General features: G+C 36.3%; 1 protein-coding gene across 2 annotated transcripts in view; it reads left to right on the top strand.

The window, feature by feature from the left end:
- Positions 1 to 20,279, top strand: part of SEC6 — a 273,118-nt gene that overhangs the window by 156,477 nt on the left and 96,362 nt on the right. For both annotated transcript variants that reach the window (XM_089814272.1, XM_089814273.1), the window contains exons 10-12: positions 15,670 to 15,805; positions 15,954 to 15,998; positions 17,426 to 17,481. In XM_089814272.1, the coding sequence (XP_089670398.1) occupies positions 15,670 to 15,805; positions 15,954 to 15,998; positions 17,426 to 17,481 (237 nt within the window). The remainder of the gene's footprint in view (positions 1 to 15,669; positions 15,806 to 15,953; positions 15,999 to 17,425; positions 17,482 to 20,279) is intronic.

Genomic DNA, 20,279 nt, shown 5'->3' with positions numbered 1-20,279 from the left:
AAAAGAATTAACCATGATAGCTCTAAAAGGACTGCCTTCATCATGGAAATGTTTTAGACAAGTGGTATGTGCTCGGTCAAGGCTTCCTAAACTTGCTCGACTAAAGGATGATTGCATACAAGAGGAGGACATGTTAATATCTCAAGGCAATATTTCTATTGGAGGTGATATTCAGGCTCTCACAACCCAAGTTGATAAAAATAAGAAACCTAAATTCAAAAGGAAAAGAAGACATGGATTACTCAAAAATGCAATGCTTTAGATGTGACAACTATGGTCACTTAACATTCAAATGCCTTGATAGACTGAAACATCAAGCAACTTTTGCCAAAGTCAATAATTTTGATGTAGCTCCAGAGAAATGTCCATTCTAAAGAAACTTCAGAATATCCATAAACATGTTTGTATTGGATCAAGAGGGAGTTCTCTAATATATCATTGAACTGTAGAATTTCTAAAATGGAGTCTTAGAATATCAATTATTGTACTATATTATCCATGTGTATTTATTTTTAAACATTATTGCAATTTGCCTTGAACTTTCTGTTTTGAGAATGTTATTACAAGAAGAGGGAGTTAATAAGGAGCTTTGATGATTGATATTCAGAGGGAGTTGAAAACGTCTTTGTATATGACAATGATGGGCCTAACCTTGTGTACATCATGAGAAAGTGACAACTTCCAAAATGATGTTTACTTGTATTTGTAGAAGTTATTGTAAGGTGACGATCTTACAGTCACTTGTATTATGAGATAAAATAAATTGAGTATATGGTGAATGTCTTGCATCTCAACATTCAAGGAGGCCATTACGCAAATAGTAGTTGGTGAATACAATTGATATTCTGGGAGGCCAATGATATCAAATGTGATATCAAACCTTTTGAGTACTTGGTGAATATCATTGATATTCTGGGGGGCCAATACTCTATATATCAAATATGATAGCAAACCTTTGAGTACTTGGTGAATATCATGTGTTGATATTATAGAAGACGAATACTCTGGTATCAAATGCAATATCAAATGATGAATATAGTTTGAGATATCATTTAAAATTGTTATTTGTTGAAGTAATATTCGTTTATGTTTCTCCTCCCTAGCTAAGAGGGACTGTTAATGTTTTATAGCTTTTGTCAGATAAAACATAAACATTAATTTGTTGATTATATATATATATATATATATATATATATATATATATATATATATATAATATTGTATAATTGTGTATGTCAGTGTTCATATATATCTCTATAATTATAAATCAAAGGTCTTTCATTCATGTCTGTCTAATATTAATATTAATGTTTTCATATGACCAAGCATGATGCACGTGTTTGTGCTTCCACATATGAAATTGTAATAGGGGCCTTATCGTTACGAGGTTCAATGTCTGCGTCAAGCATTTTGTAATCTCCTTAGTCACATCGGTCATTGTATTAAACCCTACATGACCCACCATAATACTTACGTTTGTCTTGCTTAGGTTTTCGGTGCACATTCCAATGTTTATCTTGCCCACATTGACCGGTGATTATAATCTCTATGATTAGTTCCATTCCGTCACCTTTTTTCGATTTGTCCGTTGAAGTAGGTTTTATGTAGGGTCACAACTCTTCGTTTGATATGATATTTATTATGGTAAGACTCCCCTCGAGATATTAGAAAAAGATATTTTTGCTTAGACTTGAAGAAGGACCCGACATTGTGTATATATATATATATATAAACTAGTGAATATAAATAAACCTAATCGAAAAATTTAACAAAAGTGACTTAACCATAGGAGTTCCACACTTGAATATTTCCCCAATGAAACCAAATAGAATCCTGTGACTGGCTAGCATCCTCAAATTAAATGATGTTAGCTTATCCAAATGGGGAGATAGATCAACAAGGCGCCATAAGGCATAGCTTGGAGAAGGAGACATTACAAGAAGGACACATGTCATCTATGGCAGACATTAGACACATAACAATTTGCACCAAGATGACAGCAAACTCTTCTACTAAGGACATATAAATGAAGATGCAAGCCAACAAGGTCTAGATCCAACTCACACGATTCCATCAATACCAGTCTTAATAATGTAACAATCAGTCAACATGCAGTCTCTCCTTCTCACGAAAACTTCAGCATTCCCTTCAACTATACATACAACACTTGGACTGCTCTGATCATTTGTCTCATATTTCTCAGAACTTATATATGCAAACACAGAGATAGAATGGCCATTCCATAAGAACATAGACAACAGATACAATACATGCAATTAAGGCCAAATTATTAGCACATCAATGCAAAACACCTACAATAGCAACTAGAGTTGGAAAGCAGCCCAACATCGTGGATGATGAACTGAGTAGCGACATTGATGATGATTCTACAACAGATCAGCCAAGTGCTCTTGATGACTTGTAGCTTATTTAAAGTTTTATAGTCTTGACTTTTGATTGTAACATTTGGACAGAAAAACATCTTTTTACTTTTGATAATTTGGAGTTGTTTTGAAGTTCTGAAGTCTAAAACAATGATCGTATCTTTTTGACATTAAAACATCTTTCGAATCATGATTTCACATGCTTCTTATGGTTTACATCTTATAAATGTGATACCTTTTTGTAATGATTTCAAATCTATTTTGTAATATTAAACTACTTTGATAGTTTATTGGATATACTGCTGGACTTGGAGAGATGTTTTGTTTTGTTGGTTTGAATTGAAAAGCTTGTTGCTTGAAACTCATAAACATATAAAAATATTTACAACTATGCAATCTAATTCACTACTGTGCATAAATATTCACCAATACCATGAACAATAAGAAGAAATCCCATGTTTTGTCATTCAGCTGTCTCCACAAAGTTACAAGCCCTCCCATAGCTAGGAATCAGGATAAAATATTTATAGATTTTTTGAAAATTATATAAGGTGAATTTAATGTCGATTTTTTTTATCAATTTTTTTGCTCTGCTGAACTTCATCCGAACTCAAACTCGAATTCAAACTCGAACTCGAACTCGACTTCGACCTCGAACTCGACTTCGACCTCGAACTCGAACTCGACTTCAACCTCGAACTTGAACTCGTACTTGAACTCAAACTTGTACTCGGTCTCGAACCTTGTGACTTAGCAAACGGGGGACATTACAAAGTCCCATCATCCAAGTGATTGATCAGAGTCTAATGTTCTGTTTGTACCAGATAGCTCCTTGCATACTGAAGTTGGTTTTGGAAGTGTAATGAACCTTGTGATTAGCATATTTTCTTAAACCAGGATAAGTTCATAACTATAGTTGGTAAATTTTACTGAAGGTAAGCCATACCTTTTGGACTTTGATTTATTTGTGCCATTCTTTTGGAGGGGAAAGTGTCCACAACAACATTGTAATGCTTATGTCTGATCTGAAACATTTTTGTGCTCTAACCACAATTACCAAGAGTAACCAAGCTATTGATAAATCATAAGAGAATTGTTGAAGAAAGATATACTGATCTTTCACTTGAAAAATAGTTTGACAAACATGTTGATTTTGCTCATGGGCAGCCAAGAGGCCCTTACAAGAAGCATGAGGTTTGGCTAGCAAGCTTTAACCGAATCATTAGAAATTTTTAGTTGTAGGAGTAGCAGTCCTCAAACAACACCAAAAGGACTCTATCTAAGATCTGGATTAAGATTATATCTAGAGATGTACTGTGGATGCTGATAGTTTGTGGAGGTCACCATGAAAGAAGCTCAATGGAGCAATTATCCTTCTGGCTTCTATACTTGTGATTCCAGCTTTTCAATCATTAGGAGGAGAAAAGATCTCAAACTTGACTTGATGCCTCCCACCTCTTTCTCATTAAGGGGATTTATCATAGTTACACCACCCTAGGAGATGAGGGGATGGGGGGACGGGGGACAAGTTTCCAAGACGGGGGAATAGAGGGACCTTGATTTGGGGACGGCGAGGGGACGGCGGTGGGGGACGGGGGGGTGGCGAAGGGAGCAGGGGTGTATGTACTATACATATGATACTTAAAATGCTAGTTATGAAAAGATGTACTACAATTATACAATATAAGATACATAGATGTAAAAAACATTGAACATTGCACTGAAGTTTTCAACTAGAACGTCATGATTCATGATCAAATAAGTTATAACAAACAAATAATGAACATTGAACATTGAACATCAGAAAATATTCGAAATAATAAATATTAGTCTATATATCAGTCTTCAGATCAATAGTATGAGTATCTAGATTCTACTATCTAATAGTAATCAATGATCATATGAGTCATGACTCATGACATAAAGATGATTACAATTAAGTATCATGTACCATGAACCATGATATCAAAATAAGTATATAATGCAAACAAAAACTACAAGTCTCCAAGAGTCCAAGTCAAAATGCCAAATCAATGATCAATGATCAATGATCATCCCCTGGAGGTTGAAACTCATCACCACTGGAACTATCAATCTCTCCAAGATCAAGAGCTGAAAAGGGAACAACAACTAGCCCTGTGGTTGGATCCAAAGCATCCTCCTCATCAATTTGCGATGGCTCCTCAGGCTCTACATCCCATCGTGATGCTGGGCTTTCCTTGTACACACTTGTGGTGCGGTTATTGATACGCAACACACTGTGTACAGCCACGAGCTTCTCTGCTCTTTGAGCGGTAAGTCTATTCCTCTTAAGAGAGTGGATGAAGCTATATGTAGACCAATTCCTCTCAGAAGCTGAGGAACTAGAAACCTGAGATGAAAAATAATTGGCTAATGTAAGACTCGGGAATTAGAAGTTGAACAATGATCATTGAACAATAAACAATGAAAAGTTAAAAGTTGAGGAACTAAGTACCTGGGACAGCAAACGAATAGCTAATGTGGTGGTTGTAGATTTCGGTCCATAAGCTGACCACCACAAAATGGGATCCTCTTGTGCCATAGTCTTGATATCCGCCTTTGGCGCTTGTCTGTAACCCCTAAGAGTAGCAAATTTGGTCCACTCAATGCGAACCTTAGCTGCTGTCTCAGGGTCATACATCCTGTCTATGCACTTGAAGAACCCTTCCTTCACCTGAAAAAATTTAAAAAGTACAAATTATTAGCAAATAGAAGAATCAAGATACTAGTAATGTAAATGATTTTAATTTATAAAATGATAAGAATCTAAGTCTTAAAGTGTTATATAATAATAATAATATAAATCACCTCATCATCGTGAAGTGGTGTAACTCTACCAGGCCTAGTCATGTACCACCTCGGATTCAATGCATATGCAGCCATGTGTAAGGGTGTGTTAAGTTTGTCCCATCTACGCTGAATAATAGGCCGAATGTGATCATTGTAGAAGGCTAATGTGGGGTCCTTCTCTCGTACAACTACCCTCATCTGCCCAAGCATAGAATCAATGGACTCATACACCTCTTCAAGTGTGGGTGCATCCCCATCTCCATACCTGATCACCTCAAAGACTGGCCTAATAATAGAAACAATGTATTTTGTATCGCTCCAAAATACATCACTCTTAACTATATCCTTCACCCTTATCCCCGGCTCTAACCTGGAACCATCCCACCTATTCCATTCATTTGTCATAACCATTAGTTGTAGTGGCTCCTGCAAATCAAGCATTCTTTCCAAGAGAATGAAATAGGATGCATATCGTGTCTCAACTGGCTTCAAGAACTCCTTGTTGGCGAAGCTCCTAAATAGTGCATGTGAGGTGTGGTGGTTGCAGATATACATCTGCACATCTCTAGCATCACTCACCACTCCCTTTATCCAACTAATCTTCCCCATGTCCTTTAGAGCATTGTTCATAGCATGCACACAACAAGGAGTCCACCAAATATGCCGATATGTGGCCTCAATAAGCCTCCTTGCAGCTTTGCACACATGAGCTGCATCTGTCACTACTTGGACCACATTTTGTGGCCCAATCTCCTCAATGGCTTCCCGAAGAATCTGAAACTAAAAATCAGCATCTTTTCGATGCCTCAAACAATCAACCGCCCTAAGAAAGAATGGGCCCTCTGTACATGTGACTATGACATTGATGAGTGGACGGTGTCTAATGTTCGTCCACCCATCCATGACAACGCTACACCCCGATTCCTCCCAAACAGCCTTCATAGTCTCCATGGACTCACCAATCTTGGCATACTCATCATCCAAGATTTTAGTCCTCAATTTGTGCTCACCTGGTGGCACATATGATGGTAATCCCGCCTTCGCTACTTTCTGAAATGCCTCCTTAAAATAAGGAGACTGAGCAATGTGAAGTGGAATTGGCAAATAACATTCTCCCAATGTATGCATCTAACTTCTCTCTCGTCTGGGCTGCAAACAATTCTGCTATAGGGTTGTTGTCACTAGACTGTGCCCTGCGTTTCCCCTTGCTTGTCTCAGTTGCTGCTACACCTATAGAGCTATAAGTAGAGGAAGGTATGGAGGCTGCCCCTAGCAATGAAGTAGATGAAGCTCTATGCTATGGTTTAGAAGAAGACATGCGTCGGTGTTGTTGCCTCTGTATTTGTTGCTCATGCACCTCCTGTATAGTCTGAATCTGTTGCCTACCAGCCAAAGTAGTAGGCACTGGAAGGTCCAAGTCCTCTGGAACTCCCCAAAACTTGTTGAATTCAATTCTAATCTTCAAGTTTGTGGATTCACCCAAAAACTTACATGGTTGGACACCTTTACCTGTCCAAAAGAGGAAATGTGCATTCACTCTAGTGATGCTACCATACCAATCTTCACCACAAATATTGCATCTCCACTTTCTTGTGCCACCTGTTCCTTGTCCGCTTGTTATTCTAGTGGCAAATTGTTTTAAAGGAGATTTTGGATCAAACTTACCCCTAGCCCACTGTGCCAAAGCTGGGGAGGGGCAATCAGTAGATGGAGTACCAGATAGTATAAAACCAGTACCCATGGAAGTGGAACTAGTTTGGGCCCCTTGCTGATTTGGCCCAACCGGAATCGCAATGTCACTCTCATGGTCACCCCTTTCAACAGTGTTATCATCATCCTCAACCCCAACCTCAGGCTCAGACTCATATTTTGATTCACTGCCACTATTTGAATGAAATTCCATCTCATCATCACTATGAGTATTCATTGTGACACTGCATTTCACAAAATGAAAAAACAAAAATTAATAAAGCTAAATTATTGAAATTTATAATTTATAAATGATAATCATAACCGACGACTTCCACTCTCTTAGAACTATATTGGAAAAAAATTATTAAAAAAATATTTAAAAAGAAAAAACAAAACAAAAAAAAAAAAAAAAAAAAAAATTTAAAACGAAAATTGACTTCCAATGGTTCCGTAGGATTTGGGCTTTTCTGAGCCGATTTCTGTAGGATTTGGGCTTTTTTTTTTAAAAATTGTTTTTGCTAATTTTCTTTTAATATAGTTCGAATAGAGTGGAAGTCGTCGGTTTAAACAATCGGAAATAGATATTTCAAAGAGTCCAATGTTAACAGAGGTCGTCTAAACAAACAAAAACATTCATAAACATGCATTTCAAAATCATACAAATTCGTTAGAAAGTTAGAAACTCTACCTTTTGCTTTAAAAACTTCAACAAGATTCGGTGAACCGGAACCTAGAACCACCCTCCTCTTCTTCTTCTTGCTCTTAAGCTCTCCTTTTTCACTTGCAAACACTCTCTTCACTCTTGCACAAACCCTTATCTCAGCTCTTCACGCTTCTTCTTGTTGCTGTTGCAAACAATGAGAAATGCAAATGTGAATCAAAATGAAGAATAGAAGGGTTTCAAACAAAGGAGGAGGAATGGATGGGCCCCACAATCCAATACAATAAATAAAAAACATTAAAACATTTTTAAAATGCGTTCAACTTTTTGTTTTTTATGTGTATTTTTTGCTTGTAGCGGAAGATGTCCAGGCGTCCCCCCACAACGAAGGAGACTCCTTGCCGTCCCCCCGCACCCATCTCGGAGACGTCTCGCCGTCTCCTGCGGCAGTGGCGCTTTGAGTGGTGTCGCCCGAAATGCCGAGACGCCATCCCCCCGTCCCGGGGACGTCCCCGTCTCCGAGACGGCCTAGATTTTGGGTGGGGGACGCGTCCCCGTGTCACACTGGGATTTATGCTTCAACCAAATCATTAGAAATCTGTAGTTGTAGAAGCTATAGTCCTCAGACAACACCAAAAGGACACTGGCTAAGATCTGGATTAAGATTATCTCTAGAGATATGCTATGGATGTTGATAGTTGGTGGAGGTCACCATGAGAGAAGCTCAATGGAGCAATTGTGACTCCAGTTTTTCAATCATTAGGCAGAGAAATGTAATATCCCTTTCCGAATATTTCACTAAAAACCCTTAATATAAACTTGCAGATTTAAAACCGAGCAAAAAACCAATATTCCATATAAATTCCAAAACTTTAATCATTTTGTAACTAGCAGATTTGCATACAAGAAAACTCAGAAAAGATTGTTTTATTCCTCCAATATTCAAAAGTACATATATAAACCAGTAGTTAACACTAATAGTCGCCAAATAATGTTATTGTATTATACAACAATAATACAATAACATGCAACAAACCAAATAATCCAATCTTATAAACAGAAATAGCAATCAGATTGGCAATGTAGATAAAACGTGTAAGAACGCTAGGTTTGCGTCCAACCTTGAAGAGATAACTAGTCACTGTTTTTAGTTCCCAAATTAATATTTGCTTAAATATTATATTCTTCATATCTTCCCATGTGGAGCTTGTTGTACCTTTATCACTTTTCCCAATGTGATGCACGCTCTTTTAAGCAATGTGGGATAAAACACCTTTTTTGTCCTTTAGTCACTTAAGTGAACATAGTACCCCTTTTAAAAATAAAATGACAAGTTAAATGAACTTTAATAGTCACTTAGTCAGTGAACTATATAATCATTAGGCATTAAAATAACTGACTAAACGAACTCTGATAAGTATGTGCAATAGCTCGTTGGAAAGCTCTTGGTTAGATGCTTCCAAACCAACACAAAGATATCAAGAATACTGAGCTCTGTTTATTTACTAAAAATAGTAAGCACCTTAACAACTTGCCAAAACTGCTCTGATGGGTTTGAAACTAGAAATGTCTAGGCCAAATCTTGAACTAAACACCATAAAGAACCTTTTTGCCCCCGAAACCTAGGCGAAGTGAGCTGGCAACACAAAATTATAATGTCCTAGAAAAAGGGGACATTACAAAGCCTCCCTTCTCAAAGATTGTGTGCCCTCAAGCAATCCGCTTATACCTGCAGAAACCAAATGCCAGGATCCCATACTCGCCTCGAGAATGAGGTTTTACTCCGTAGCTGATGTACCCCAGCATGCATCTTCCCAAACTCAGAATGGTGAAACAGTACAATAGGAATTAATGTGCCAAATAACTGAATGCCAAGATCCCAAGTCTCACCATAAAGGGACACCAATTGCCATGTACTGTTGCCCTATGTGCCAATACCCTTAGTCAGAATGAATGCCTCACTCCATGAGTGACCCTGCAAGCCTCTACTATCAAGTGAGGATGGGAGCTCAACAATATACCGATATCCACGCAAAGATGATAATAACCAAACTCTCCACCGAGCTCCCCAATAAAAGACAATACATAGGGATGCTCCACCTAGATCCCAAGTGAGAACTCATGCATTGTCTGAGATACCATTGACCAGCTCTTGTAATATCTATACCGATGACAATGACAGATCCAGCCAATCTGACTCCACTACTATATCACCTTGGTGAAAACGAAGTACTCCTAATCTCTGGAACTCTGATGTGTCAAAAGGCTGAAACATAGATCATAATCCTGTGACCGTGTAACAACATAGCATAATCCACCAGACGTAAGATACTATTAACACCTGGATCCCCGATCACCCAATCAACATGATCCTAGATAAGTGAAAGGGTGGTTGGTGAATCACCAATATCATGAATGCTAGCACTGTCTTCAATACATTGTTGGATAAAAAATGTAGACACCTCATGTGGAACGTAGGGTAGTGTATGTTTTCTCCTCTCATTTGCAAATAACTCATTGACCCCTGAAGGCCAAATAAAATCAACGAATATACTACTAACATATATAGGCAAATCACTAATAGCTGGAATATACCAACAAGAAAAATCACTAATCAACAAGTAGGCCGTGGCCATCTCATAAGAACTGGGTGATAAATCATTGGGTAAGCTGAAAAATTCCTCAGAGCATGCTAAGGATAAATCTGAACTTCCTACTCTATTATAAGTATCCTCGCTTATGTCAAGGTCTTCATAAAAAGAAGGTTCACCACTAATTGAAATCTCTGAATTATTTTCACTTGTTGTATCACTAACCATGTGCTCCTGTGAAAATGTACAACTGCTGTCATAAAAATCAGAATTTCCAGACTCATCAATTTGCTGATCCATAGAATTTTTCTCATCATAGAAAGTCTCAAACGGGGAACACGTGATTGAATCACATTGTTTTCCTTCACACCTACCCACTTTATGAATTTTTTCAATGATTTGTGTGATTTCTTGTGCCCTTGAACCACGGTTATCTTCTTCATGAGTGGCTGCCCCACTTGTTTGATTTTCAGCTTTATGGATGGAGTAATGTGTTAAGCTCAATTGAAGGCATAGCTCGTTTACCTCACTTTTCTTGTCCTTTCCAATTTTTATTGCTAGATCTCTATCCATTAATAGTTGCAAGTAATCATATTTTATCATTTTCAAAGTTTCAAAAATAGTATGTAAAAGAGGACTTGTGATACCACATATATTCCCATGTCTCTCTTCTATCACAATCTTCCTCATGAGATCCTCAATCAACTTGGAAGAATCATCCATCCTTGTCAACACTTGGACAAGCTTGTCTTCTTTGACCAAAAACATATCCAATAAGTCAAGGAATGATAATGGTTTTTGACCATCCCCTTTGAACACAAGTAGGCTGTTCTCCAAAGAATCTTCTAATTTTTCATCACCTAGGGAGAACATTTTCAGATATGTCCTCTAACTCAATGTGTGCTAGATCATCTATCTTGCCAACATTGCAGTTCATTTGCTCCTCAAAATTTTACATAACCTCCAGCCTAGTATCACCATAAAATTTATCCAAGTTAATTTCCATGTCACCAAATGAGATGCTGGTGTTTTCCATGTCTAAATAAGATGGGGAGTTGCCAACTTTGGCGGTTTGGTCAACCCTTCTACCTGAGATACTAGTGTAAATAGCTCCACAAGATACTTCTGTCTCCCAATTACCTATTAGTATACTCGTGCCTTTATTAGTATTTTGCATATTATCATGTGAAGGTTGCTCATCTTTTTTAGTACTAATATCAAGTTGATTAATGTCTTCCTCATGCAAATTTTTATAAGTGCCCTCTGCAAGGAGATCTCGAGCCAAACCATAGCATTTGTTTCTTATCATATCCATCTTGTTTTGCAACTCTAGCCGAAAGTCCACATAAACAATGAAAAGAAATTCTTTTTGAAGCTTTGATGGGAATTTGTTATAATTATCGTACAATCTCCTTCACTTTTAATATCGAGTTGGAAGTCTCAGGCTAGCTAGTGCTGCTTGTTTGTGTCTCTCAAGACATATTTTGGTTTCTTTGGAACTGCATCTTTGGGTGCTTTGTCAGCATTCTCTGGTCAATACTTTGCAATATATCCCTCTTCTCCACATTTACAACAGCCATGGCCCTTCCCTTTATTACCCATATTTTTCTTACCTCCACAATGATATTGATTCTAGATTTCGGTCAAGATATCATTGTAATGACCTCACCTAAACTGGTCAGAAATTCCAGATTGGTGTAGATGACATTCTGTCAAACAGTTGGTGTTAAGACTATCTGAACTATGCAAGTCACTAGGAACTCTGAATTTCTGATGTAAATTCTAGGATGATAAAATGCGTAGTTTTATACATGATCTCAAATTTCTAACTTGGTGAGGGCATTCAGCTGGAACAAGAATTGCTTCACCAAGGTGTTGCTCAAATGACCATGGCTCCACAACTACATATAAAATGAGAAGTCCATTTTCTGGATGTTAACCACTGGCTTGAAAACAGTTATCCCTTGCTGCCAACAAAGACTAACTTCCTTTAGAAAATTGAACTACTACTTACAGGATTCCTCCTTCAGCTTCTTCTTATGTTCTTCATTCAAGAATACTGTTTGATCATGAATGAGATTTATTTTCTGGGACACAAATTATTGTTTCAAATAAATGGAATCATTTGTTTGAAAGCTAATATCCAACTCTGAATTGAAAGCAAGAAAATGTCTAATCCAATCCTTATAGATTCAATGCAGCAAGCATTATTATGACTAAACCTTTTCTAGTACTTTTGCAAATAACATTGTAATTTTGGTACATCCTGTCTACAAAAAATGTCCCAAAGAGCTCCTCCAAATATTCCATCTATCTTTCCCTCCTTGCAGATAATTTTTTCTTCCACTCCTGACTTTACTATACCATTTGCCTTGCAATTAGAATAGCATTCATGCTTGGTGTCACTCGTCGACTTATCAGCAAACCCTGCACTCTGACTCCATTGTTTGCAATGGCTCCCTACTATTGTTCCGACTGCATGAAATGGCCGTCTCAACCCATGAAAGAGAACTAAATCATTGTTGTGTCCAGTGTATATACTGTTGAAAACATGAAACCTGCTACCACCTTCATGTCTAATTACCATTGCAACTCAGATTTTTCTAAAATAGCCTCAAAATTTAAATAAAATTGAACAACACTGAACTCCAACATAAGCAATATTGGAATTAGCTATTAGATTAATATTGAAAAGGAAATCCTTCTGAAGTATGGCACTGTGAGGAAATGGAGTTGAAACACATTAACTGGTAGATGGTGTTGGCAAAACGACAGGGATTGTTCTGTCACCAATAAAATTTCATCAACCACGACTTTTTTCTTTTTGGGCATGAAAATCGGGCGTCTAGCGTTGGTGAAGGTCTAGTCCCGTGGATTTCTTTGCAACCTGTTACTTGAACATGTCGCCAATTAGTGACCTATGGATAATACTCCTCCTCTGGCCGCCGTCGATGTTGAGAATAGGGTGATGTCAGATGTTTATGGGCAGATGAGAATGCTAGTGAGACTCCTGTGGTCATTCACTGAACATCTGTGGGCTCTGTGAGAAAGCCCGTGTCCTGTAGGAGTTGCAGACTGTTGCCTGTTGGAAGGTGAGGTTTCTTGTATTTGCCCGTGAGCCACTAAGAGGGAACTCAGACGAATTGCAAACTTTCAAATCCTACGCGTAATCTTTGCTAAAGACTGACATCCCACCCTTGCTTCTTCACAACCTATGTCTACTTGGAGAGTCTCGGGCCTGCCGCCCAGTATTCCAGTCTATATCTGCTTCACAGCTATTGTTATATGGCAGAAAACACTGATGCGATTTAACTGAAAAGAGGGTACTTACAGAATGCCTTCTTCTTCTGCTACGAAAATGACTACCAGTTAGTATGCCGTCCAATGTATTCAAATCCGCCCATTCACCTTGCATATTTAGACCATCTATGAATTCTTATCAAACGTGGAGCTTCAACTTTTAATGCATCAATTTGTATGTGAGTGAGACCTCGAAGTATAGGTGAGAGAGGTTCTAGGATACCGTATTACTGCTCTGTCCAGAACCAGTGCTAATCACATCTCAACAGACACCCCGAACTGTGTAGGCTACTCCTGGGAATGATATCGATCTGCCAATGTTGACTGTGATTGCAGACTTCCCAATCCTGTGACTTATCTTTGCTATGGTCTCCATTTGCTATTAATGTCTATGCGTACGGAACCCACTGTGAATGAAACGTTGGTACTAACCATATAGTGTACCTGCCACACTATTTTTTTCCTTATTGAAACTGCCGCTTAACACAATATCATTCAAGCAGCTGAGAATGTGATGTACTTACACTAGAGTCTCCTGCTGTTGCTGTGGGTGATGGAGCTCACTCTTTTGCGGTCCCAACTTCCAATAGCAACTATATTCTGTAGTCAATATGATACCACTGTACTTGGTTTTACCTTATAAATCTTTCTTCCAGTTTCCTGATATAATTTCACAAGCTGGCAGGATGCATGGCTCGGATACCACTGAAATATCCCTTTTTGAATATAAATGTGCAAATTCAAAACTGAACAAAAAACCAATATTTGATATAAATTCTAGAATGTTAATCAATTTATAACCAGCAGATATGCATTCGAGAAAACCCAGGAAAGTGTGTTTATTTTCTCCAATATTCAGAAGTAAATATTTAAATCAGCAATTAACACAAATAGTTGCCAAATAACGTTACTATATTATACAACAGCAATACAGTAACACGCAACAATCCAGAAAATCCAATCTTATAAACAAAAATAACAGTCAGATTGGAAATATAAATAAAACATGTAAGAAGGCTAGGTTTGTGTTCAACCTCCAAAGCTTCTTCAAGGGTTTGTGTCCTCGAAGAGATAACCAGTAACTGTTTCCAGCTCCCAGATTAATATTTTTTTTAAATATTATAATTTTTATAACTTTCCATGTGGAGCTTGTTGTACCTTTATCACTTTTCCCAATGTGATGCACGCTCTTTTAAGCAATGTGGGATAAAGCACCTTTTTTGTCCTTTAGTCACTTAAGTGAACGTAGTACCCTTTTAAATAAAGTGACAAGTTAAATGAACTTTAATAGTCACTTAGTAAACCATATAATCATCAGGCATTAAAATAACTAACCAAATGAACCCAGATAAGCACGTGCAATAGCTCATTGGAAAGCTCTCGGTGAGATGCTTCCAAACCAACACTGAGATATCAAGAATACTGAGCTCTGTTTACTTAAAAAAATAGTAAGCATCTAGACAACCTACCAAAATTGCTTTGATGGGTTTGAAGCTAGAAATGTTTAGGCCAAATCTCGAACTGAACCCCGTAAAGAACCTTTTCGCCCCCGAAACCTAGATGAAGTGGGCTGGCAACACAAAATTATAATGTTCCAGAAAAAGGGGACATTACAAGAAAAGATCTCAAACCTGACTTGATGCCTCCCACCTCTTTCTCATGAAGGGGATTTATGAAGGTTGTGTTTGATGGTGTGGACACATAGTACTTGTATTAAAAAGTATTTTGATTGTTCCCAGGTTGAGATTTTTTTTTTTCTTTATTTGACATAAACTCCAAATGTTAATAGTCAGAATAGAATGTCTATGTCTTGAATATATACCAAGCAAAAGCAGCATTCATAATTCCTAGCTATTTCTTGGCTAAGTGCTGGAACCGATTCCATATAAATAATGTTTTTTCAATTTCCTGACCTAATTCAATACATTTGTCAATAATATGTGTAATCTGCTTATGAGTACATTCCTTCATTTGGAAAAAACAGTCTTGCAGTTATATGTTGTCTTGTGTGATAGCTGTTTTAAATAATTAAAATTTTTATTATTATATATTGCGCTAATGTTATTTAATATTTTCTATTGATATTTGTCGCTCTATGTGAAATCTTTCTTTGTCATGTTTTTTTATAATGTACATGGTGTCTGATGTCATGTCTTAAGGCCATGTCTTTCAAGCATTATAAAAAATGGCTTTCTTAGTTCCATTTTCTGGCTAAACTTTATTCTTGCAGAAAGCCTTTGATTCCATCATCTCCGGGAAGGTTAATCCCAGATAAGATAAAAGGTCAGGGTAAGGGTTATAAAGATAAATGCTATGAGGTGATCAGAAAGTCTGTGGAGACTCGCTTTGACAAATTGCTCTCTAAGGTGCTTCAATAGTTTTTTATAAGAAAATCTACAAGCTGCAATTGTAAATGGCCATGGTTTTTTAAGAAGTTTAAATATTACATTTTTCCTTCTCCCTAATCTTTGCAGAGTCTAGTCCTCTATTGAATAAAATGTTCATTCCATGCAGCTTGTTTTTGAGGACTTGAAGGCTGCACTGGAAGAGGCACACATGGTATGCTTTTTTGTTTTTTGAATTTATTGAAAAACATGACACGCTTTTTCATTTATGGTTTTTTTTTAATGAAAAAAAATTAGCATTGAGCTTAGTGGAGGCAAGTTAGTGTCAAAGGGAACCTTGAATTGAATGAGGACTGCCTGAGGTATTGCAACGATAGAATTCATGACCAACTGCTATGAAATGTTTCCTAGTATCAATTTTACAATGATGCATATAGTTTTTAGCATCGGACATCTACATCTAAGATGGAAATAATATCTCTTTATTTGATTTATTGCCAAAAAGTTGATGAAGCATGAGTTTTTGTTAAGTTCATTATATTTTATTCAATTTAATTTTGTTTCTCGCTCATCATTTCCTTGTCTTAGCAAAATAAATGATCAATCTATACTTCAAGTGATTTGCAAGTACACACAAAATGAACAACTAATAATGCATGAGAAAGCACTTTGATAATTTCAAAAGAAATGTTTTTCCCTTACCCATTTACAACAAGCCGTGCTAACCATGTCTTTTTCAGTTTTAGGGTATGTTAGAGAATGATATTTTCACAGTTGATTTAGGTGCTAGAACTAGCTGTAACCTAGTAAGTACTAAGTTGTGAAGAGATTCCAATATTTTTTCTTTTGGATCACATTTACCATTTTCTCATTAGCTGCGAAGGTCTGTGGTTAAAAGCATGAATTATCAGATAAGTGAGTTCACTTGAGCATTCCACCTCAGCCTTGTAGTTCATTGCAGTGAGCTCTATAGTTTAATAGTGCTAACTATTTTCATCATCTGTAGGAGCTGAAGATTGGGTCAACACACTAGGATCATTTCCAAAAACAAAAACAATTTTCCATAAGGGAATGTGCAGGAAATGAGCTTGATTGACACGTGTCATAATCCTATAACACGAGGCAATTTAACATAACAACCTAGACAGAGGATTAAATGCCAAAAGAAAATATAAGCCTTAATGTAGCTAGAACCCATTATCCATCTTACTTGCATCATTTTCATATGCATGTTCCTTGTTAAGTTGCACTTAAAAAGTTTCTCATTTTGTACAATTATGGCACTTGTCAACACCCTGTTTCATCCTTTCACTCACTCTGTCTATATAAGAAAGGCTCTTGTACACTTTGTAACATATATCATAGATTTGAATACAAGAAAGATCATTTCTTGTTTATTCTCTTGTGGAAGGTTATTGTGGTTTTTGCAAGTGACCCTGGGATTTTGAGTCCTTGAATGACATTTCCCATTAATGGTTTTGTTAGGTTCAAATCTAAAATGAAATTTGGTGATGGCTTTCAGATATTATTGGGGAATAACATTCAAGCTTTGGGAATTTTGTTATAAATGAAGCTGACATTTTGTAAACTATTGCTACAATCAATAGTGATCATTAATCCCATGAAGATATCATTTTTCAGATTGCAGAGGAGTTAGCTGATATATATGACTTTGTCGCCCCTTGCTTTCCTCCAAGGTAAGTTTGAATTTATTTTATTTTCTAATTGTTTTGATTAACCTTTTCCTAAGTTTATGCAGGTCTAATTTGCATTTGGCTGCTATCGCTTTTTTGTTTTATGCACTATTTTAGTGAAAACACTCTGTAGGACATATTAAACCCTCTCTCTCTCTCTCTCTCTATATATATATATATATATATATATATATATATATATAGACACACGCAACACACATAATCATATGTACACAAGTTTGAAGAATTGGACAAATGTTTGAATCATACGGAGATAACTGGAAGTTTCTTTTTTTTTTTCAAAATTGTTCTATTTTTGTGAATTTCTTTCCTTGAACATACAAATCCATTTATGCCAGAAATTATGGTGTCCATTAGGCTTTGAGAGACTAAAGCAAACAATGAAAGAAATAAAAGGAAAACAGAGAGAGACGGGCTTGCTCTGCGGTCCTTTATTTAACCTGAAATTTATATATATATATATACATATATATATAGAGAGAGAGAGAGAGAGGGCGCCAACTAAATGAGAGTGAGATAACCATTAAATGCACCTTTGTTACTAATTATTTTGAAGCATACTAATATGTTTCAATTTTGTGTATTTATTTTCTATGCTAATGTAAATTTACAGATCAAATTTATGTAAGTATATTTATTACGATTATATGAATTATTCAAACACTTTTCCTTATTTGTTAAATATGAACACTTGGCAGTTTTAGATCTCAGTTTAGTTAATTAGTAGTTTTAGGACATTTTGGCTACTTGGTTGAGATGGATAATGTATTACTGCAATACTCTCGTCCTTTTTAAGGGATAAGACAATAGATTTCAGTGTGCTTGGTGCATGCATATTTGAATAATTTTGTTGGGCAGTTTGAGCACAAAATATACATATAGGATGCTTCTGATGTGATTATAATCAATTAAGTCCTTCCTTAAAATGCATAAGATATGGCTAAAAAGCACCTTTGTATCTTCTTTTGTTGAGACAAAGTTACCATCTTTTGTTTTTTCTTACCCAAGTTATTGCACCTATTTCAATAGTAATGATATATCCTGTTCTACACTTCTGTTGTCAGCTAATTCAACTCAGGCCAGATCAATGTAAAAACTAGAAACTCATTAGAAGCACCAAAATCACAGAGTTTGCTTAATTTTATATCAGAAATTTGAAATTAATGGCACAAAATTAAAACCTAAAATATTTTTGTTTTCTATCAATTTGATCTTATAGAATTTAAAATAAAATAAAATAAAAATGTTGTAAAAATTGTGTTTTACTCTAGGGTTTGTATTGGCATCTATAATGTTGGGTGGATATTTTGCAAATGACAATTTATATAAACTCTGTTGAAAAATAGGATTACCAGCCACAGTGTGTGAGACAGAGCCCCTCCTACCTTAAAGGGAAGGCTCCCTCTTCTCACTATTCCTTGGATCAACTCAAGGTAAGCAAGAAGTTTAGAGGTTCATTTAAAGGGCATCACTAATATTCTTTTGTCTTGTTTTAGTAAAGAATCCAGTTACTTGTGGGGTGGGTAATGGGCAAGATGAACCTCTTAAGTGCACTTCTATCTTAAAATTGTAAACAGTTTTATTGATAAACCCACACAACCTCACAAGCTGATTGCAAGTGTACTGGCTTAGATCTATGTCTATTTTTCTACACTATAAGAACAACTATGAAGCTCACAAACTCCTATGCAATTCTTCAAAGATAAATCTCTACTATTGGGGTGCATAGGCTTCCAGAAGTAGATGATTTATAAAGTCTAATCCTATAAGCTATTCTAGTTCACAAACATTAAAGTAACTAAATTCTAATAACTTGCATGAATACGAGACAACAATACAAACTATAGTCACAACTTCTAGTTTGTATCACAACAATTGCTTACAGTAACAACTTCGAAACAAATCGCTTCTCGTACTGACTTTGCTGCAAAAATCCGAGAAGATTAACATGAATTAAAGATATCAAACACAAATTGCAGTCACAACTTCCAAATTGATCTACCACAATTACTTAGAGACACAACTATGAAACAAATTGCTCTTTATATTCACCTTTTTTTCTCGATTTGTACAACAAATTACAGTTATGTTTGCACAAAAATGGCTGAGCTCTCTTGCATATAAAAAAGATAATTATTTACAATGAAAGGAACTCCTTTATATAGGCAAATGAGTGAGAGAAAAATGTAGAAAAATGTGGGAGGAACTCAAACACCTTGACTCAGTCAAACTAAGAAAGAAGATTTATTGTATTACATGACTTAAAGTACATTTAATTGGGTTACATGTAAATGGATTACATGCATCCTATCTTCTGAAACTACAAAGCTGAAAACACTTAAATGAACTTGAAGAAAAAGTTGAAAAATGCTGAATCAATAAACTCCCATAGGTGTTTCACTAAAAACTTGGTTGAGAACCTGTTCATCACTTGTACTCCGAAATCACCTGTTTCAAATTCAGCATTAACCCTATTAGTGAATTCTGAAGTCATATCTTCCTCTGTTACTAAATTATTGTCCTTAGTGAGCACATTGCACCCCATCTGCTTTAGATCATTCATCATTTCAATTTCCATAGTATTGTAGCATCTAAGGGCTTCTTGTACATTGGTTATCAACCTTTGAATTACTCACGCCTTATGACCCATTAGCCCTTGGTATTCATAGAATGTTTATGTACATGGGGTGATATCATATGTGACCAAGAGATCCAGGTCAGTCTTTGACATTTTATTCCATATGCTTAGATCTTCCTCCAAGGTTTTTAGTTCTTGGTTG

The sequence above is a fragment of the Cupressus sempervirens genome, chromosome 2 (assembly GCF_028749045.1).
Source record: "Cupressus sempervirens isolate cs-2001-9-10 chromosome 2, ASM2874904v1, whole genome shotgun sequence".
NCBI classification, from domain to species: Eukaryota; Viridiplantae; Streptophyta; class Pinopsida; order Cupressales; family Cupressaceae; genus Cupressus; species Cupressus sempervirens.
This window is presented reverse-complemented; position numbering and strand designations above follow the sequence as displayed.